This window comes from Oncorhynchus kisutch, linkage group LG27 (genome assembly GCF_002021735.2).
Source record: "Oncorhynchus kisutch isolate 150728-3 linkage group LG27, Okis_V2, whole genome shotgun sequence".
Lineage (NCBI taxonomy): Eukaryota > Metazoa > Chordata > Actinopteri > Salmoniformes > Salmonidae > Oncorhynchus > Oncorhynchus kisutch.
The window spans coordinates 14,697,558-14,720,854 of record NC_034200.2 but is presented as its reverse complement, the minus strand read 5'-3'; the positions used below and the strand labels follow the sequence as shown (position 1 = coordinate 14,720,854).

General features: G+C 40.4%; 1 protein-coding gene across 2 annotated transcripts in view; it reads left to right on the top strand.

The window, feature by feature from the left end:
• LOC109871998 (arf-GAP with GTPase, ANK repeat and PH domain-containing protein 3) overlaps window positions 1–23,297 on the top strand; it is a 234,263-nt gene that overhangs the window by 190,478 nt on the left and 20,488 nt on the right. For both annotated transcript variants that reach the window (XM_020463066.2, XM_031806991.1), the window contains exon 14: window positions 20,529–20,683. In XM_020463066.2, the coding sequence (XP_020318655.1) occupies window positions 20,529–20,683 (155 nt within the window). The remainder of the gene's footprint in view (window positions 1–20,528; window positions 20,684–23,297) is intronic.

Genomic DNA, 23,297 nt, shown 5'->3' with positions numbered 1-23,297 from the left:
CAAAATAGTGGACAAAAAAATGGCCTGCCCAAGATTTTTATACATGAACCTACACAAGATGGGATATTAATTGCTTATTTAACTCGGGAACTACATTTACCTGTGTAAATGCACCTGCTTTCAATATACTCTGTACCCCTCATTTACTTACGTGTTTCCATTATTTGGGGAGTTACGTGTATACTGTAGACTGTAGGAGAAGATGCCTTCGCTCCTTGCGTGACTCCACATCACCACAGCCATTAGGCTATCATTTCTTTTTTATTGTGGTCATGTTAATTAAGGAAAATCATCGTATCTGCCTCCTGATTCTCCACAGTAACAGTTGTTCCCTCCTATTGGATTCATATTACGTTGCTCCACGTCCGCCCACTGCCCCGGCCACATCTAATTGGAAAGGACTTGTTGATTGTGTAGCTGCTGGATAAATATTGTCAGATCACGGGGTTAATGCTGATTGCTGTTGTTAATGTGTGACTGAACTCCCCATTCGTTCCTCTGTTAGCCGTGGGCTAACTGTACCCATTGGGGAACATCAGGAGTGCTAATGATCCTAGCGCTAGCTGTCTCAGCCATCATCATGGCAACAGCTGCCTCTGAAATAGCAGCCGTAATACCTCATTGTATCGTTCACGCCTGGTATTTATCGTCTTGGAGGAGGACATTTTGACCTTAATCGTCATGCTTAGATGGAACAAAATTACTTTGCTTCACACAGAATGGAATTACCTCTCCAGTGAGGCTGTGACAGGTCCTGCATTAAAAAGCAATATCAACATACTGTATAAGCATATCATAATACTACTGTTGCCTCCATGATACTATGATACTACCACAGAAATATAATTACTTGAACAGATATTTCCATTAAAGTCAATGGGTCTTAGGGGATTTGCCTGTTCTACTATCTGGTTTGGTCAATGTTTTTGTCTGATGGTTTGGCCTCTTTAGTGCTCATGTCTTACCTGTACTGTTCTGTTCCGCGCATGAAGAGTTAGATTTGTATCCTCAACAGTTTAAGAAGTCAGCGATTTGTTGATTTCTTAATCTCAGTAATGAACGCGTTTTAATGCCTCCAATTTATTGCCAGTCAACTAAATAATTAGCTTTGTTCAGGTTTTTAGAAGCTGAGTGCAGAAGTGTAACGTCATTGGACTCTGAGGAAAACTAGGCTGCAAATGTAAATGCCATGCTTTTTTAAAAATGAACAATTATGGGACAGTTGAGGAGAAAGAGGCACTCTTTAAAGAACAATACATGTATAAAACTGACTGAATGTCGCACTGTATTGCAGCGCCAGCTGTGCCCCCAGAGACTCTGGGTTCGCGCCCAGGCTCTGTCGTAACCGGCCGTGACCGGGAGGTGTGGGGCGACGCACAATTGGCCTAGCATCGTCCGGGTTAGGGAGGGTTTGGCCGGTAGGGATATCCTTGTCTCATTGTGCACCAGCGACTCCTGTGGCGGGCCGGGCGCAGTGCGAGCTAACCAAGGTTGCCAGGTGCATGGTGTTTTCTCCGACACATTGGTGCGGCTGGCTTCCGGGTTGGATGCGGGCTGTGTTAAGAAGCAGTGCAGCTTGGTTGGGTTGTGTATCGGAGGGCGCATGACTTTCAACCTTCGTCTCTCCCGAGCCCGTATGGGAGTTGTAGCGATGAGACAAGATAGTAGCTACTACAACAATTGGATACCATGAAATTGGGGAGAAAAAGGGGTCAAATTCAACAACAAAAAAACTGACGGAATGTCTGAATTTTTTTATTCAATCATATTTTTTATCGTTTGTTCAGTTTACTTAACAAATGATTCTTGATAGGATAATAGGACCTTCTAACACCAAAAGGAACTCAATAAGACACAAACTAAGCATCACATCATGTTACTCTAAGCCTTTGAGAGTCATTATAACATTACTCAAACCCAGACTTCCATATGTAAACACTCCTTAACTGTACTGTATGTTTAAATAAGAAGCTCTGAGGTCTTTATTGATTCTGTTACCTGTAGTCGATATCTCAAACGAGATCAGATAATTGAAGTTGGTGTCGAGCTAATTGGATTATAGCTTTGCCCCTGAAGAGGAGACCCTCCACTAGAGCATTGTGATTGCTACAATCCCCACAGCCAGAACCAACTACTTACTTTTGGTTCTGGGAATGGATGTATGGACTTATTATCCTTTTCATACACAGACCCAAATCCCACTAATTTACCATGCCTGCATAATTAACCAAGCTTGTTTGTATATCTTAAAGGGGTAGTGGGTAAAAAACATGGGAAAAATAAAAAGACCTATACTCTTTACAGTCTTTACAGACTGACTTTATGCAGTGGTGTAAAGTGCTTAAGTAAAAATCATTGAAAGTACTACTTAAGTCGTATTTTGGGTTTCTGTACATTATACTCCATACATTTTCCCTGATACCCAAAGGTGCTTATTGACATTTTGAATGCTTAGCAGGACAGGGAAATTGTCAAATTCACTCACTTATCAAGAGAACATCCCTGGTCATCCCTACTACCTCTGATCTGGTGGACTCATTAACTGGAAATTAGTTTGTACATTTTGAATATTGGAGTGTAGCCAGGAGCCCGCTCTTTTTACAAGACAATTGTGCTGTCTGGTTTGCTTAATATAAGCAATTTGAAATGATTTATACTTTTGCAATTACATTTACTTTTGATACTTAAGTATATTTAAAACCAAATACTTTTAGACTTTTACTCAAGTAGTTTTTACTAGGTGAATTTCACTTTTATTTGAGTCATTTTATATTAAGGTATCTTTACTTTTAATCAAGTATGACAATTGGATACTTTTTCCACCACTGACTTTGATACACTATGTATACAAAAGTATGTGGACAACCCTTCAAATTAGTGGATTCGGCTATTTCAGCCACACCCGTTGCTGACAGGTGTATATAATCGAGGACACAGCCATACAATCTCCATAGACAAACATTGGCAGTAGAATTGCCTTCCTGGAGAGCTCAGTGGCTTTCAACCTGGCACCGTCATAGGATACCACCTTTCCAACAAGTCAGTTCGTCAAATTTCTGCCCTACTAGAGCCGCCCCAGTCAACTGTAAGTGCTGTTGTTGTTAAGTTGAAACATCTAGGAGCAACAATGGCTCAGCCGCGAAGTGGTAGGTTGTACAAGCTCACAGAACGGGACCACTGAAGCGCGTAGCATGTACAAAAAGTCTGTCCTCTGTTGCAACACTCAGTACCGAGTTCCAAACTACCTCTGGAAGCAACGTCAGCACAATAGTCGGCAGCTTCAAGAAATGTGTTTCCATGGCCGAGCAGCTGCACACAAGCCTAAGATCACCATGCGCAATGCCAAGCGTCGGCCGGAGTGGTGTAAAGTTCGCAGCCATTGGACTCTGGAGCAGTGAAAACGCGTTCTCTGGAGTGATGAATCACGATTCACCATCTGGCAGTCTGACGGACGAATCCGGGTTTGGCGGTTGCCAGGAGACCGCTACCTGCCCCAATGCATAGTGCCAACTGTAAAGTTTGGTGGATGAGTAATAATGGTCTGGGGATGTTTTTCACGGTTTGGGCTAGAGCCCTTAGTTCCAGTAAAGGGAAATCTTAACGCTACAGCATACAATGACATTTTAGATAATTCTGTGCTTCCAAGTTTGTGGCAACAGTTTGGGGAAGGCCCAATCTGTTGCTGTTTCAGCATGACAATGCCGTGTGCACAAAGCGGAGTCCATACAGAAATGGTTTCTCGAGACCGGTGTGGAAGAACTTGACTGGCCTACACAGAGCCCTGATTTTGAAATTATCTTGGGATGAGATGTTCAACAAGCAGGTGTCCACATACTTTTGGTCATGTAGTGTGCCTGTAAAAATAATCAAACCTGTTGAAATAATATTTTATGAACCCAATTCATACGGTCCCATTTTTACCACATTTGTATATGTATCTGCCAAGGCAGCAGCTACTCTTCATGGGGTCCAGCAAAATTGATGTCAGTTATACAATTTTAAAATAATTTCAATACATTCACACATTTCACAACACACTGTGTGCCCTGAGGCCCCTACTCCAGCACTACCACATATCTACAATACAATATACATGTGTGTTTATGTTATCTTATGTGTGTGTGTGTATGTACGTGTTTGTGTTGCTTCACAGTCCCTGCTGTTCCATAATGTATATTTTTATATTTTTTAAATCACATTTTTCTGCTTGCATCAGTTACTTGATGTGGAATAGAGTTCCATGTAGTCATGGCTCTATGTAGCACTGTGCGCCTACCATATACTATTCTGGACTTGGGGACTGTGAAGAGACCTCTTGTGTCATGTCTTGTGGGGTATGCATGGGTGTCCGAGCTGTGTGCCACTAGTTCAAACAGACAGCTCGGTGCATTCAACATGTCAATAGCTCTCACAAATACAAGTAGTGATGAAGTCAATCTCTCTTCCACTTTGAGCGAGGAGAGATTGACATGCATATTATTAATGTTTGCTCTAGGTGTTCTGAGCTAATTCCCTTTTTGTGGCACCTGACCACCCGACTGAACAGTAGTCCAGGTGCGACAAAACTAGGGTCTGTAGGACCTGCCTTGTTAAGAGTGGAAGAACAACACATTTTTGTGGACAGACTTCTTCCCATCTTAGCTACTGTTGTATAAAAATGTTTTGACCATTACAGTTTACAATCCAGGGTTACTCCAAGCAGTTTAGTCACCTCAACAAGATTTAGTTGAGGTTTAGGATTTAGTGAATGATTTCTCCCAAATACAATGCTTTTAGTTTTAGAAATATTTAGGACTAATTTATTCCTTGCCACCCGCTCTGAAACTAACTTCATCTCTTTAAGTGTTTCAGTCATTTCAGGTACTGTAATAGCTGACGTGTATAGTTTTGAGTCATTCACATAGATAGACACACTTGCTTTACTCAAAGCCAATGGTATGTTGTTAGTACAGATTGAAAAAAGTAAGGGGCCTAGACAGCTGCCCTGGGGAATTACTGATTCTACATGGATTATGTTTGAGAGGCTTCCATTAAAGAACACCCTCTGTGTTCTTTTTGACAGTTAACTCTTTATCCACAATATAGCAGGGCGTGTAAAGCCATAACACATACAACATACGTTTTTCCAGTAGCAGACTATGATCAATAATGTCAAAAGCTGCACTGAAGTCTAACAAAACAGCCCCCACAATCTTTGTATCATCAATTTCTCTCAGCCAATCATCAGTCATTTGTGTAAGTGCTGTGCTTGTTGAATGTCCTTCCCTATAAGTGTGTTGAAAGGCTGTTGTCAATTTTTTTATCGTAAAATAGCATTGTATCTGGTCAAACACCATTTTTTCCAAGTTTACTAGGTATTGGTAACAGGCTGATTGGTCGGCTGAGCCAGTAAAGGGGGCTTTACTCTTCTTAGGTAGAGGAATGACTTTTGCTTCTTTCCAGGCCTGGGGGCACACACTTTCTAGTAAGCTTAAATGTAATATATGGCAAATAGGAGTGGCAATATCGTCCGCTATTATCCTTAGTAATTTTCCATCCAAGTTGTCAGACCCCGGTGGCTTGTCATTGTTGATAGACAACAACAATTGTTTCACCTCTTCCACACTTACTTTACAGAATTCAAAGTTACAATGCTTGTCTTTCATAATTTGGTCAGATATACTTGGATGTGTAGTGTCAGCTTTTGTTGCTGGCATGTCATGACTAAGTTTGCTAATCTTGCCAATTAAAAAAATATTAAAGTAGCAATATCAGTCGGGTTTGTGATGAATGATTCAATGAGCTGAGTTTGCCTTTTTCCCAAAATGTCATTTAAGGTGCTCCAATGCTTTTTACTATCATTCTTTGTTTCAGATTGTATTTTCTTATTGTTATTATTCAGTTTAGTCACATGATTTCTCAATTTGCAATATGTTTGCCAATCAGTTGTGCTGCCAGACGTATTTGCCATTCCTTTTGCCTCATCTCAATTCCTCATCAATCCACTGGACATTGACAATGACCCAACACACCTCCAGGCTGTGTAAGAGTTATTTGACCAAGAAAGAGAGTGATGGCTTGCTACATCAGATGACCTGCCTCCACAATCACCCGACCTCAACCAAATTTAGATGGTTTGGGATGAGTTGGACCGCAGCGTGAAGGAAAAGCAGCCAACAAGTGCTCAGCATATGTGGGCATTCCAGGTGAAGCTGGTTGAGAGAATGCCAAGAGTGTGCAAAGCTGTCATCAAGGCAAAGGGTGGCTACTTCGAAAAATCTAAAATATATTTTGATTTGTTTATTTTTTTTAAATATAGTTACTACATGATTCCATATGTGTTATTTCATAGTTTTGATCTGTTCACTATTATTCTACAATGTAGAAAATAGTAAAAATAAAGAAAAACCCTTGAATGAGTAGGTGTGTCCAAACTTTTGACTGGTACTGTATGTTAACGTGGGCTATTTTGAGCACTTTTCTGGGATGCTTACTTGTTTTCATTGCTTCTCCCACTCCCACTTCAAGTTCTCCCACTTAAAAAGATGAGACGCCTGTAATTTTCATCATAGGTACACTTCAACTATGACAGACAAAATGAGAAGAAAAAAATCCAGAAAATCACATTGTAGGATTTTGAATGAATTTAAAGCATTCAATGCCACGATTCAAGAGGGGATAGAGATGATGGGTGGGATACCGCCCATGCACATGCCGGCAAGTTTAGGAGTGGGTGTAGTAAATGTGGGTGGATGTCTATTTTAATAAATCCTTTGAATATACACCATCACAAAGAAATGCATTATTAATTTCTTTAGGCAGGTCCTGAGAAATATTATACGTCTAATAAAGTGTATTTTCAATAGAATAGAACAGCGTATTTTTAGTTTAAACTATGCTACATGGCTGCGCAATGCACAAGAAATCAATTATTATTTTGTTCATTAAAAAGACAAGACACACTTTCCGTCATCACAGTCAACACAAATACATGTTTTTGTAGGCTAAGATTACAGTGGAATAACAGAATAAAATTCAAATAATATTTTCCCCACACAGCTATTTTGGAACATAATCCACGTTTCATCTCTTTCCTACCCTCAATCTGCTTTGTTAGGGAGCAGGCGTAGGGTCTTACATTGAGAGTAGCTTCATCATAATACTGATAGGAAATAATAGCAATCCTGTTTTTAAAAGCATGTGAGTCTCGTGTTCATATTTCACAGCGGGGACTTACCTATACTCAATCGGGCAAAATAATAGGCCTCCACTTTATTTGGGCTACATTATTGCGTGCTAAATGTTTATGATCAGTAGTAGATGAGCAAACGAATAGTTGAGCTATACCACCTCCAATTAACCAAATATACGGACAGCGATTCAGTGAAACAAAACCACAAAATCACAAGACAAGTCGCAGGCTTTTGACCAGTAATGGGCCTAGGCTACTAAGCATCTGCGAGTAAAGAGCAAAAGACTCCACTTGTTACGCTACATAACATGGTAGCAAAATGTTCTCATCAGTGCTTATAAATGAACCAGCTAGACAAGATGATCAGAAGCAGCACCAACCTCAATTTAGATTTATTCAGCCTAATTGTAGCCTAACCAATATTCAAACGGCGATTCAGTAAAAAGGAAAATCTGGCAGTGTCTCAAAGCAGTGTAAATCAGTGCTGAAACAGCAGGTAGGCTAGTGCTTCAAATGTATTAGAACAATTGGATGACTTTGGGAGTTTCAGTCAGCAACAATTTGATGCCTTCAATTGCATTAGCCCGCTTTATTATAATATTTTTGTCATTCAGTGATTTATTCCCACAGTAATTATTTGTGGTTAAGAAAACAGTGCATGTGGTGGGCTATGCAAGGAGATGGGTGAAGTGACATGCCTAGCAAAATGTAGAACTGCCAGATGGATGGTAACAACCAGAGCCATATACCTGTATATATATATATATATACACACTCTGGTAACAGCCCAGTTAAAAACTTTATCGCAATCATGATTAGGTCGGTTCAAAGGAAAACAAGCCATATCCCTGTAATGCTTAGAGAAGATTTTATGTGTTATTGAAGTGTTGTGGTTGCAGGTTCACCTGGCACATCTAAAGCCTTTTCTTTTGGGGTGTTGCTGTAGGCCACCAAGTGATAACAGTCAGTATCTAAATAATATGTGTGAAATGCTTGATGTATGAAATGTGTGAAATGTATGTGATGTAAACAGAGAGGTCTACTTTCTTGGGGACCTGAATATTGACTGGTTTTCATCAAGCTGTGCGCTCAAGAGGAAGCTTCTTACTGTAACCAGTGCCTGTAATGAGGTTCAGGTTATTAATCAACCTACCAGGGTGTTTACAAAAACTACAGGACAAGATCAATCACATGTATTTGTCAGATTTTTATTAATACTCTAGAACTATGTTCTAAAGCTGTATCCGTACCCATTGGATGCAGTGATAACAATATAGTGGATATATCCAGGAAAGCCAAAGTTCCAAAAGCTGGGCCTAAAATCGTGTGTAAAAGATCAAACTAAATATTTTGTTGTGAATCGTGGTTGTTAAAAAATATTTGTTAGTCTGATGTGATTAATAAGGAGCATCAAGATGCTACACTTGATGAATTTCTTGATTAACCTGTACCTGTTAAGAAACTGACTGTTAGAAGGAATTAAACAACTGTAGGATTGAAAGAGATGTGGCAAAGGGAGTGGCTAATAAGGCTGGCTGCACATCAGACTGGCTGACTTACTGAAAATTGAGAAATAATGTGACTAAACTCAACAAAAAGAAGAAGAATCTGTATTATGAAGCCAAGATCAAAAAAACGTTTAAATTAAATTATGGGCAAAATGACAAATTCAACTCCGTCTTTCATAGACTCAGATGGCTAATTCATCACAAAACCATTTGATGTGGCCAATTATTCTTAATGAAAGAAAAGCATTGTAAGTTAGAATTTTGTAAAGTTAGTGTGGGAGAGGTGGAAATGTTTTTGTTATCGATCAATAATGACAAACCACCTGGCATTGACAACTTCGATGGAAAGCTACTGAGGATGGTAGCTGACTCCTTTATGTCATGTCTTTAATCTGAGCCTAGAGGAAAATCTTTGTCCTCTGACCTGTGGTGAAGCCCAAGTCATTCCGCTACCCAAGAGTGGTAAAGCAGCCTTTACTGGTTCTATCAGAAGACCAGAAGACCAGCAAACTGTTGTAAAAAATTGGTGTTTGCCCAAATACAATGCTATTTCTCTGTAAACAAATTAACAACAGACTATCAGCATGCTTATAGATAAGGGCACGTAATATGTACTGCACTGACACAAATGACTGATGATTGGCTTAAATAAATTGATAAGAAGAAGATTGTGGGAGCTGTAGTGTTAGATTTCAGGGCAGCCTTTGATATTATTGACCATAACCTGTTGTTGAGAAAACGTATCTGTTATGTCTTTTCAACCTCAGAGCTATCTATCTAATATGACTCAGAGGGTTTTCTTTAATGGAAGATTCTCTAATGTCAAACATGTAAAGTGTGGTGTACCGGAGGGCAGCTCTCTAGGCCCTCTACTCTTTTCTAATTTTACCAATGACCTGCCACTGGCATTAAACAAAGCATGTGTGTCCATGTACGCATCAACATCAGCAGCCACAACTAATTAATTCGCTGAAACCCTTAACAAAGAGTTGCAGTGTCTTTTGGGATGGGAGAACAATAATAAAGTGGTCCTGAACATCTCTAAAACTAAGAGCATTGTATTTGGTACAAATCATTACATACAGTAAGTCGGAAGTTTACATACACCTTAGCCATATACATCCTAGTAAAAGTTGGTAGTTACTGTCTTGTCCCATCGCTGCAACTCCCATATGGACTCGGGAGAGGTGACGGTCGAGAGCCATGCGTCCTCCAAAACACAACCCCGCCAAGCCGCACTGCATCTTGACACAATGTGCGCTTAACCCAGAAGCCAGCCGCACCAATGTGTCGGAGGAAACACCGTACATCTGGGGCCGTGTCGGCGTGCATGCACCCGGCACGCCACAGGAGTCGCTGGAGTGCAATGGGACAAGGACGACCTGGCCATCCAAACCATCCCCTAACCCGGGCAACGATGGGACAATTGTGCGTCGCCTCATGAGTCTCCCGGCAGGCAGCGACACAGCCCGGTATCGAACCAGGATCTGTAGTAACGCAGCTAGCACTGCTAGCAGCGGTCTAATGCATTGCAGTGCATTAGACCGCTGCGCAACTAGGGAGGCCCCTCTTGGCTAAGAGTTGAGGAAAGACTGACTGCGTCACTTCTTGCTTTTACGAGAAACATTGTGTTTGAAATTGTCAACTTACACACAACACTGACACACACACTTACCCAACCAGGCATGCCACCAGGCTTCTTTTCACAATCTCCAGAACAAATTCAACGAGAAGTAGAGTATTATCCAGAGCCATGAGTGCATGGAACTCCATCTTACATAGATAGCGCAAGGCACCACGCCTCTCCCCCATGTGGTCTACTTGTTGTGTGTATGTGTAACTGATAGATGCACACACACTACATGTTAATGTTTTTAAATGTATTCAAATTGTAAAGTCTTTGGTCTATAATGTCTTTTTTGTTATGTGTCGGATCCCAGTAAGACTAGCTGTCGCCGTTGGCGTCGGCTTGTGGGGATCCTAATAAATCGAATCAAATAAATGCAATCATACTCTTCTTCCACCGGGCATTCCACTGATTTCAAAACGCTGTCAACTTCTTCCGTGACAACAACACTGTTGATTGACATTTCTTCCCCATCACTGTCATCAGAAGACTCTACAATGTCTGGTTCAATAAAAATGATTTTACCTAAATCAGGGATTTCCTCATCGTCTGATTCATTTTCAGATTCAGAGAGTGAGCATGGCGCGATCGTCCTCCAGAATGTAGTCCATCACATCTTCTCAATGATCTTTGTCGATAGCACCTGTTAAATTCAGGGCAGCAATGTTGAAAGCAATAGCAACACTTTTGCAGTTCTGCATTATATCTCAGCCAATCATGGCTAGTGGGAAGGGTCCTCACTTTTTCTTTGGCAAAACCAACTAGGCTCCTAATTTAACAATTGTATTTGTATTTACAGATGGCATGCACATTTGTTATTAAGGCACATGAAAGTTTATATGTTCCAGAAGGCATTTCTGGCAACAACAAAAAAGCATTTTGATTAAAAAAATAGATTCAAATGCCTCTCCTGTGAAGTAGTGATGTGCGACATATGCCTAGCTTCTTGAAACGGGTCACAATTCATTAACACCTCTCTAATTTCAACTGCAAACTGCCCCCATGGTTTAACAACACCCAACACCCCTGCCAATTTGCCAGTTACCCACTGATATGTATAAAATGGTATACCTCCAAATAAGTGGTAAATAAGAGTCGGTTTGAAAGGGTAACATACCGCATCTTCTGTCTGAAATGGGTATGAAGATCGACTAGCGAGTCCATGTCGCCAACCTCCAAATGTCCGGTGTCTACAGATAATAGCTCAGTACTGACTCCCTCCCAACTCCAGCACACACAAGCCCTTTTTACATACACACCGATTTTACCAGAGCTTGGAAATTCTGATCTCTTTATACGACTGTGAACTCTGTTTATTACATACAATCTGGGTGTGCAAAGAGAGGGCTGATGGGAGATGTGTTGGAGGAGCCCAATCTCCCCCTTGTCTGTACCCTCCTCCCCAGTCTCCTGCTGGAGGCAGGGAAACATGCGTTATGCAAATTAGCCCGCTATATTTGCATAGCCATAATTAGGTAATTACAAATCGTTTGGCTATGAGATAAAGCATGTGCAGAGGACTAGACGATTTACATCAGTCATTTTCTAGTGTATTATCATTGTGTTAATGAATTACTTGTAAACGGGGGAGGCATTATGACATGTATTATAGCATATGTTGTTGCAAAGCCCTTGCCCAGGCAGATGACAGGTGACATTTTCATAAAGCCTGCTTCATCGTGAACAACATATTCAAATCAAATTGTATTAGTCACATACACGTGTTTAGCAGATGTTATTGCGGGTGTAGCAAAATGCTTGTGTTTCTAGCTCCGAGAGTGCGGTAATATCTAACAATTTCACAACATATACCTAAGGCACACAAATCTAAGTAAAGGAATGGAATTAAGAATATATACATTTATGGATGAGCAATGTCAGAGCGGCATAGACTAAGATATAGTATAGATACAGTATATATTTATTAGAATTATCCACTAGAATAAATACACAGAGCTTTTTTTGATTAGACTGTGTTGAAATCTGTTTTGAATTTATAGTGATTGCCATTATTTTCTGGAGAACACAATCAGTGTTGAGTAGCTAAAGGTATCCTGATACCGGTTTCAGTGGGTATCTTTGCCGTAAGTCACTTTGGACAAAAGTGTTTGCTACATGATATTCATTATTTATTACTAGGCTATTATTATCAATGACAAACAATCAATTACAGAAGAAATTGTAATCTACAGTATTTTAGCTTTGTCCAAAAATACCCAATCTGTTTCGTAAAATTAAACCCAATACTTTTGTCTCATTTGAATGTTGTTTCTTAATTGATTTCATTTGGTCTTATTTCACAGTATTTACTCATCAGTGCATTCAGAAAGTATTTAGATCCCTTCACTTGGCCCACATTTTGTTGTTTTGCAGCCTTATTTTCAAATGGATTACATTGTTTTTTCACCTCATCAATCTACAGATAATACCCCAAAACAGGTTGTTGTTTTATTTTTGGAAATGTATTTATATACAGTATATCACAAAAGTTTGTACACCCCTCACATTTTTGTAAATATTTGAGTATATCTTTTCATGTGACAACACTGAAGAAATTACACTTTGCTACAATGTAAAGTAGTGAGTGTACAGCTTGTATAACAGTGTAAATTTGCTGTCCCCTCAAAATAACTCAACACACAGCCATTAATGTCTAATCCGCTGGCAACAAAAATGAGTACACCCCTAAGTGAAAATGTCCAAATTGGGCCCAAAGTGTCAATATTTTGTGTGCCACCATCATTTTCCAGGACTGCCTTAACCCTCTTGGGCATGGAGTTCACCAGAGCTTCACAGGTTGCCACTGGAGTCCTCTTCCACTCCTCCATGATGACATCACGGAGCTGATGGATGTTAGAGACCTTGCACGCCTCCACCTTCCGTTTGAGGATGTCCTACAGATGCTCAATAGAGTTTAGGTCTGGAGACATGCTTGGCCAGTCCATCACCTTTACCCTCAGCTTCTTTAGCAAGGCAGTGGTCGTCTTGGAGGTGTGTTTGAGGTCGTTATCATGTTGGAATACTGCCCTGCGGCCCAGTCTCCAAAGGGAGGGGATCATGCTCTGCTTCAGTATGTCACAGTACATGTTGGCATTCATGGTTCCCTCAATGAACTGTAGCTCCCCAGTGCCGGCAGCACTCATGCAGCCCCAGACCATGACACTCCCACCACCATGCTTGACTGTAGGCAAGACACACTTGTCTTTGTACTCCTCACCTGGTTGCCGCCACACACGCTTGACACCATCTGAACCAAATAAGTTTATCTTGGTCTCATCAGACCACAGGACATGGTTCCAGTAATCCATGTCCTTAGCATGCTTGTCTTCAGCAAACTGTTTGCGGGCTTTCTTGTGCATCATCTTTAGAAGAGGCTTCCTTCTGTAACGACAGCCATGCAGACCAATTTGATGCAGTGTACGACGTATGGTCTGAGCACTGACAGGCTGACCCCCCACCCCTTCAACCTCTGCAGCAATGCTGGCAGCACTCATACGTCTATTTCCCACCTCTGGATATGACGCTGAGCACGTGCACTCAACTTCCTTGGTCGCCCATGGCGAGGCCTGTTCTAAGTAGAACCTGTCCAGTTAAACCGCTGTATGGTCTTGGCCACCGTGCTGCAGCTCAGTTTCAGGGTCTTGGCAATCTTCTTATAGCCCAGGCCATCTTTATGTAGAGCAACAATTCTTTTTTTCAGATCCTCAGAGAGTTCTTTGCCATGAGGTGCCATGTTAAACTTCTAGGGACCAGTCAGTATGAGGGAGTGTGAGAGCGATGACAACAAATTTAACACACCTGCTCCCCATTCACACCTGAGACCTTGTAACACTAACAAGTCACATGACACCGGGGAGGGAAAATGGCTAATTGGGCCCAATTTGGACATTTTCACTTAGGGGTGTACTCAATTTTGTTGCCAGTGGTTTAGACATTAATGGCTGTGTGTTGAGTTATTTTGAGGGGACAGCAAATTTACACTGTTATACAAGCTGTACACTCACTACTTTACATTGTAGCAAAGTGTCATTTCTTAAGTGTTGTCACATGAAAAGATATACTCAAATATTTACAAAAATGTGAGGGGTGTACTCACTTTTGTGATATACTGTATATTTATATAGAGTTGAAGTCAGAAGTTTACATACACTTAGGTTGGAGTCATTAAAACTTGTTTTTCAAACACTCCACAAATTTCTTGTTAACAAACTATAGTTTTGGCATGTCGGTTAGGACATCTACTTTGTGCATGACACAAGTCATTTTTCCAACAATTGTTTACAGACAGATTATAATTCACTGTATCACAATTCCAGTGGGTCAGAAGTGTACATACACTAAGTTGACTGTGCCTTTAAATAGCTTGGAAAATTCAAGAAAAATGACGTCATGGCTTTAGAAGCTTCTGATAGGCTAATTGACATAATCTGAGTCAATTGGAGGTGCACCTGTGGATGTAATTCAAGGCCTACCTTCCGACTCACTGCTTCTTTGCTTGACATCATGGGAAAATCAAAAGAATCAGCCAAGACCTCAGAAAATGAATTGCAGACCTCCACAAGTCTGGTTCATCCTTCGGAGCAATTTCCAAACGCCTGAAGGTACTATGTTCATCTGTACAAACAATAGTACGCAACTATTAACACCAACACTGACCCACACAGCCGTCATACCGCTCAGGAAGGAGATGTGTTCTCTCTCCTAGAGATGAATGTACTTTGGTGTGAAAAGTGCAAATCAATCCCAGAAAATCAGCAAAGGACCTTGTGAAGATGCTGGAGGAAATAGGTACAAAAGTATCTACAGTGGGGGAAAAAAGTATTTAGTCAGCCACCAATTGTGCAAGTTCTCCCACTTAAAAATATGAGAGAGGCCTGTAATTTTCATCATTAGGTACACTTCAACTATGACAGACAAAATGAGAAGGAAAAAATCCAGAAAATCACATTGTAAGATTTTTTATTAATTTATTTGCAAATTATGGTGGAAAATAAGTATTTGGTCAGCTACAAACAAGCAAGATTTCTGGCTCTCACAGACCTGTAACTTCTTCTTTAAGAGGCTCCTCTGTCCTCCACTCGTTACCTGTATTAATTGCAACTGTTTGAACTTGTTATTAGTATAAAAGACACCTGTCCACAACCTCAAACAGTCACACTCCAAACTCCACTATGGCCAAGAGCAAAGAGCTGTCAAAGGACACCAGAAACAAAATTGTAGACCTGCACCAGGCTGGGAAGACTGAATCTGCAATAGGTAAGCAGCTTGGTTTGAATAAATCAACTGTGGGAGCATTTATTAGGAAATGGAAGACATATAAGACCACTGATAATCTCCCTCGATCTGGGGCTCCACGCAATATCTCACCCCGTGGGCTCAAAATGATCACAAGAACGGTGAGCAAAAATCCCAGAACCACACGGGGGGGGACCTAGTGAATGACCTGCAGAGAGCTGCGACCAAATTAACAAAGCCTACCATCAGTAACACACTACGCCGCCAGGGACTCAAATCCTGCAGTGCCAGACGTGTCCCCCTGCTTAAGCCAGTACACATCCAAGCCCGTCTGAAATTTGCTAGAGAGCATTTGGATGATCCAGAAGAAGATTGGGAGAATGTCATATGGTCAGATGAAACCAAAATATAACTTTTTGGTAAAAACTCAACTCGTCTTGTTTGTAGGACAAAGAATGCTGAGTTGCATCCAAAGAACACCATACCTACTGTGAAGCATGGGGGTGGAAACATCATGCTTTGGGGCTGTTTTTATGCAAAGGGACCAGGACGACTGATCCGTGTAAAGGAAATAATGAATGGGGCCATGTATCGTGAGATTTTGAGTGAAAACCTCCTTCCATCAGCAAGGGCATTGAAGATGAAACGTGGCTGGGTCTTTCAGCATGACAATGATCCCAAACACACCGCCCGGGCAACGAAAGGAGTGGCTTCGTAAGAAGCATTTCAAGGTCCTGGAGTGGCCTAGCCAGTCTCCAGATCTCAACCCCATAGAAAATCTTTGGAGTGAGTTGAAAGTCCGTGTTGCTCAGCAACAGCCCCAAAACATCACTGCTCTAGAGGAGATCTGCATGGAGGAATGGGCCAAAATACCAGCAACAGTGTGTAAAAACCTTGTGAAGACTTACAGAAAACGTTTGACCTCTGTCATTGCCAACAAAGGGTATATAACAAAGTATTGAGATAAACTTTTGGTATTGACCAAATACTTATTTTCCACCATAATTTGCAAATAAATTCATAAAAAATCCTACAATGTGGTTTTCTGGATTGTTTTTCTCATTTTGTCTGTCAGAGTTGAAGTGTACCTATGATGAAAATTACAGGCCTCTCTCATATTTTTAAGTGGGAGAACTTGCACAATTGGTGGCTGACTAAATACTTTTTTGCCCCACTGTATATCCACAGTAAAAGAGTCCTAAACCGACATCACCTGAAAGGCTGCTCAGCAAGGAAGAAGCCACTGTTTCAAAAACCCCATCAAAAAGTCAGACTACACATGGGGACAAAGATCGTACTTTTTGGAGGAATGTCCTCTGGTCAGATGAAACAAAAATAGAACTGTTTGTCCATAATGACCATCGTTATATTTGGAGGAAAAGGGGGAGGCTTGCAATGCGAAGAACACCATCCCAACCGTGAAGCATGGGGGTGGCAGCATCATGTTGTGGGGTGCTTTGCTGCAGGAGGGACTGATGTGCTTCGCAAAATAAATGACATCATGAGGAAGGAAAATTATGTGGATGTATTGAAGACATCAGTCAGGAAGTTAAAGCTTGGTCGCAAATGGGTCTTCCAAATGGACAATGACCCCAAGCATACTTCCAAAGTTGTGGCAAAATGGCTTAAGGACAACAAAGTCAAGGTATTGGAGTGGCCATCACAAAGCACTGACCTCAACCTATAGAAACTTTGTGGGCAGAACTGAAAAAGTGTGTGTGAGCAAAGGAGGCCTACAAACCTGACTGGGTCACACCAGCTCTGTCAGGAGGAATGGGCAAAAATTCACACAACTTATTGTGGGAAGCTTGTGGAAGGCTACCCGAAACGTTTGACCCGAGTTAAACAATTTAAAGGCAATGCTATCAAATACTAATTGAGTGTATGTAAACTTCTGACCCACTGGAAATGTGATGAAAGAAATAAAAGCTGAGATGAACCATTCTCTCTACTATTATTCTGTCGTTTCACTTTCTTACCATAAAGTGGTGATCCTAACTGACCTAATACAGGGAATTTTTACTAGGATTAAATGTCAGGAATTGTGAAAAACTGAGTTGGAATGTACTTTGCTAAGGTGTAAGTAAACAGCCAATTTCAACTGTATATACATATACTTGCAAGCTTCCCCCTTTTTCCTCCAAACATAATGATGGTCATTATAGCCAAACAGTTCTATTTTGGTTTCATCAGACCAGAGGACATTTCTCCAAAAAGTACTATCTTTGTCCCCATGTGCAGTTGCAAACCATAGTCTTGCTGAGCGGCCTTTCAGGTTATGTCGGTTTAGGACTCGTTTTACTGTGGATATAGATACTTTTGTACCTGTTTCCCCCAGCATCTTCACAAGGACGTTTGCTGTTGTTCTGGAATTGATTTGCACTTTTCGCACCAAAGTACGTTCATCTCTAGGAGACAGAACGCGTCTCCTTCCTGAGCGGTATGGTGGCTGCGTGGTCCCATGGTGTTTGTACTTGCGTACTGTTGTTTGTACAGATGAACTTGGTACCTTCAGGCGTTTGGAAATTGCTCCCAAGGATGAATCAGACTTGTGGAGGTCTACAATTTATTTTCTGAGGTCTTGATGATTTCTTTTGATTTTCCCATGATGTCAAGCAAAGTGGCACTGAGTTCGAAGGTAGGCCTTGAAATCCATCCACCTCCAATTGATTCAAATGATGTCAATTAGCCTATCAGAAGCTTCTAAAGCCGTGACATAATTTTTCTGGAATTTTCCAAGCTGTTTAAAGGCGCAGTCAACTTAGTGTATGTAAACTTCTGACCCACTGGAATTGTGATACAGTGAATTATAAGTGAAATAATCTGTCTGAACAATTGTTGGAAAAATTACTTGTGCCTAACCGACTTGCCAAAACTATAGTTTTTTAACAAGACATGTGTGGAGTAGTTGAAAAACAAGTTTTAATGACTCCAACCTAAGTGTATGTAAACTTCCGACTTCAACTGTACATTTTACGGACACATTCTATCTTACAATAGTTATCTTATTTTATTTTTTTTGTACTGGCCTTCCTCTACTTCTGATGTCCATCCAGATTTCTATTTGCCATATATTTGTAACTGTGCTATTTCACAAAGGTTTTGAACCTATATACATTTTACAGACCCCATATGTTTTACATTAGTTATCTTGTTTTTATTAGTCCCACCCTTCATTCAACCCCTCCCTTCTATCTCTTAATTTGTACTTGCCATATATTTTTCAACTGTGCTGTGATGCTTCACAAAAGTTCTGAGCATTCTATTCTCATAGTTTCTAGAGATTGTAAATTAAAGATAAATATTTTTTGCTAAAATAATTATTATATTATTGATCGGCTCTGACTTTTCAAATCACCCAGTATTGCTACCTGCAGCGTTAGCTCTAGGTAAATGTTGCAATTCGTCAGCCATTCCTGGACCTGTGACCAAAAACAAGTTACATATGGACAGTACAAAAATAAATGATCTAATGATTCTGCCTCCCTGCAGCAAAATTTGCAGAGCTGGGAAGGTTGTATCCCCCTTATATTTATAACATTCTATTGGTTGCAAGAATTTTGTATAATAATTTAAATTGAAAAATTCTACGTTTTGAGTCCGGCGTCGTTTTCCATGTGCCATGGAATCGGTACATCGAAAATCTCTTCCCAACTATTTTTCAATTTATGTGGCACAGCTGTCAATGTTTTGATCCTTAAATGAGACTGGTATATATTTTTATTTATCCCAATTGTCCTTAACGTCTTATGGGCAGGTGGGACGGTAGCTGGCCAACATCCGGTGAAATTGCAGAGTACGAAATTCAAACTACAGAATTATAAATATTTAACTTTCATAAAATCACAAGTGTAATACATCAGAATAAAGCTTAACTTCTTGTTAATCCAGCCACCGAGTCAGATTTCAAAAAGGCTTTACGGCGAAAGCACACCACGCGATTATCTGAGGACAGCGCCCCGCATACAAAACCATGAAAAACATATTTCAACCAGGCCGGTGGTACACATAAGTCAGAAATAGCGATATAATAAATGCCTTACCTTTGATGATCTTCTTCTGTTGGCACTCAAAAAGGTCCCAGTTAAATCAGAAATGGTTATTTTGTTCGATAATGTCCTTCTTTATATCCATAAAAAGTCAGTTTTGCTGGTGCGCTTCAGTCAATAATCCACCCAGTTTCCCTCCATCAAAATGCATACAAAATGAATCCCAAACGTTACTAATAAACCTTTCCAAACAAGTCAAATAACGTTTAGAATCAAACCTTAGATACCCTAATACGTAAATAAACTATACAATTTAAGACGGAGAATCGTTATTGTCTTTACTGGAGGAAAATACCAAAGAACGCGCTCTCATTCACACGCTTGTAAACACTACAGCCAAAATGGGAGCCACCTAGAAAAACTACATTTTCTGGCTCATTTTTCCAAAGACCAGCCTGAAACTCTTTCTGAATACTGTTGACATCTAGTGGAAGCCTAGGAACTGCAATCTGGGACGACTTCGCCTTCGCCTCTGGAGCTCTGTCAGAGTGACCATCGGGTTCTTGGTCACCTCACTGACCAAGGCCCTTCTCTCTCGATTGCTCAGTTTGAGTCAGGAAGAGTCTTGGTGGTTCCAAACATATTCTTCAGACAATTCCTTCGACCTCATGCCTTGGTTTTTGCTCTGACATGCGCTGTCAACTGTGAGACCTTATATAGACAGGTGTGTGCATTTCCAAATCATGTCCAATCAATTGAATTTACCACAGGTGGACTCCAATCAAGTTGTAGAAACATCTCAAGGATGATCAATGGAAACTGGATGCACCTAAGCTAAATTTCAAGTTTCATAGCAATGTTGGGGTATTGTGTGTAGATTGATGAGTAACATTTTTATTTAATCAATTTTTAATAAGTTTGTAATGTAACAATTTGGAAAAGTGAAGGGGTCTGAACACTTTCCTAATGCACTGTACATGTGGGTTTATGTTTTCCAGAGTCGGAGGAGTCGTTTGAGTTCATTATCGTGTCTCTGACGGGCCAGATGTGGCATTTCGAGGCGTCTACGTTTGAGGAGAGGGAGCTGTGGGTCACAGCTATCGAGAGCCAGATCTTTGCCAGCCTGCAGTCTTGCGAGAGCATGAAGAATAAGGTGGGCATGAGAGACAGTGAGGAAACTGTGGGTCTGTCGAGTCATGATTTGTTCAGGGTCAGGAATTTTTCCTGACCACGTGACTTGGCTATGAAAATCTCTGGTTGCTAATCAGGATTTGATTTGATTTGATTTGGATCTATTTTAGTCCCCTTTGGACTAATCTTCCAACCGTCCTTAAACATTAAAATACAATTTATAATACGAACACATTTTCACATATAACACACTATTACAAACATACATAATATACTAACACAATCACCCAATAAATACTTAATCTAAAAAATATTGATTCTTCATCTACTATAGTCCCACAAAATTTCTATGTATTATATTTAAATTGTTTTAAAATAATTTTTAAATGTATATATTGAAAGGTTTCTAGTTTGCTCAGTTAATTTATTACATTTCTTTATTGCTCTAAATCGAAATGGTCTTTTGCCTATTTCTCTTTTCTGTCTGGACAACGCATAGATGGTGGAAATCTATTCCTACTATTTACGGAATGTCTGTCTCTTACCAACTGAATACCGTTGTGAATAGAACTTGGCCGTTTTAAATGATGTATATTATGAAATAAAATAAGCATGTTTTTTTCAATTATCCTCTCGATTGATGACCAACCAAGAACACTGCGCATGACTGCAACAGAAGAACCATATCTCCACCTTAAAACAATCCTTGCTGCTCTGTTCTGTGCATTCTGCAGCCTCCAAACTTCACTTCATGATGCATTTCCCCAGACCACAGAACAGTAGTTCACCTGACTCTCAATTAATGCTTGTGTTATTTGCTGAATAATTTTTCCTGGTAAATATTTAGCTATCCTTCTGATTATGCATGCTGTTTTAATATTTTTTTTTTTACATAGATTAGTTATTTGAGACGACCATGATAAGCAGTTGTCTAGCTGCACTCCCAATAGTTTGGTTTCTGCCACTTCTTCAATTTGTACTCCTCTCATAATTAATTGTATCCCATGCTGTTTTGGCCTTTTCCTAGTTGAACAGACCAACATAACTTTGGTTTTCTTGATGTTTAAAACAAGTTTGTTTTGGCAAACCCACTCCCTGATATTCTCCAAATCTCCTTGTAAAGCTTGCTGTACCTGTTTAACCGATTGTCTTGCTGCATAAATTGTAGTATCATCTGCAAATATAGTAGCTTGAGTTTCAGCTAAGGCATAGGGAAGATCGTTGGTATATATTAAATAAAGAAATGGCCCAAGGCAGCTGCCCTGCGGTATTCCACAGTTTAACACATGAGGGGAAGAAAATGAACCATTGATATAGGTGGACTGTTTCCTGTCCGTTAGATATTTATTTATTTATTTTATTTTACCTTTATTTAACCAGGTAGGCAAGTTGAGAACAAGTTCTCATTTACAATTGCGACCTGGCCAAGATAAAGCAAAGCAGTTCGACAGACACAGAGTTACACATGGAGTAAAACAAACATACAGTCAATAATACAGTATAAACAAGTCTATATACAATGTGAGCAAATGAGGTGAGAAGGGAGGTAAAGGCAAAAAAGGCCATGGTGGCAAAGTAAATACAATATAGCAAGTAAAACACTGGAATGGTAGTTTTGCAATGGAAGAATGTGCAAAGTAGAAATAAAAATAATGGGGTGCAAAGGAGCAAAATAAATAAAAAAAATAAAAAAATTAAATACAGTTGGGAAAGAGGTAGTTGTTTGGGCTAAATTATAGGTGGGCTATGTACAGGTGCAGTAATCTGTGAGCTGCTCTGACAGTTGGTGCTTAAAGCTAGTGAGGGAGATAAGTGTTTCCAATTTCAGAGATTTTTGTAGTTCGTTCCAGTCATTGGCAGCAGAGAACTGGAAGGAGAGGCGGCCAAAGAAAGAATTGGTTTTGGGGGTGACTAGAGAGATATACCTGCTGGAGCGTGTGCTACAGGTGGGAGATGCTATGGTGACCAGCGAGCTGAGATAAGGGGGGACTTTACCTAGCAGGGTCTTGTAGATGACATGGAGCCAGTGGGTTTGGCGACGAGTATGAAGCGAGGGCCAGCCAACGAGAGCGTACAGGTCGCAATGGTGGGTAGTATATAGGGCTTTGGTGATAAAACGGATTGCACTGTGATAGACTGCATCCAATTTGTTGAGTAGGGTATTGGAGGCTATTTTGTAAATGACATCGCCAAAGTCGAGGATTGGTAGGATGGTCAGTTTTACAAGGGTATGTTTGGCAGCATGAGTGAAGGATGCTTTGTTGCGAAATAGGAAGCCAATTCTAGATTTAACTTTGGATTGGAGATGTTTGATATGGGTCTGGAAGGAGAGTTTACAGTCTTACCAGACACCTAAGTATTTGTAGTTGTCCACGTATTCTAAGTCAGAGCTGTCCAGAGTAGTGATGTTGGACAGGCGGGTAGGTGCAGGTAGCAATTGGTTGAAGAGCATGCATTTACTTTTACTTGTATTTAAGAGCAATTGGAGGCCACGGAAGGAGAGTTGTATGGCATTGAAGCTTGCCTGGAGGGTTGTTAACACAGTGTCCAAAGAAGGGCCGGAAGTATACAGAATGGTGTCGTCTGCGTAGAGGTGGATCAGGGACTCACCAGCAGCAAGAGCGACCTCATTGATG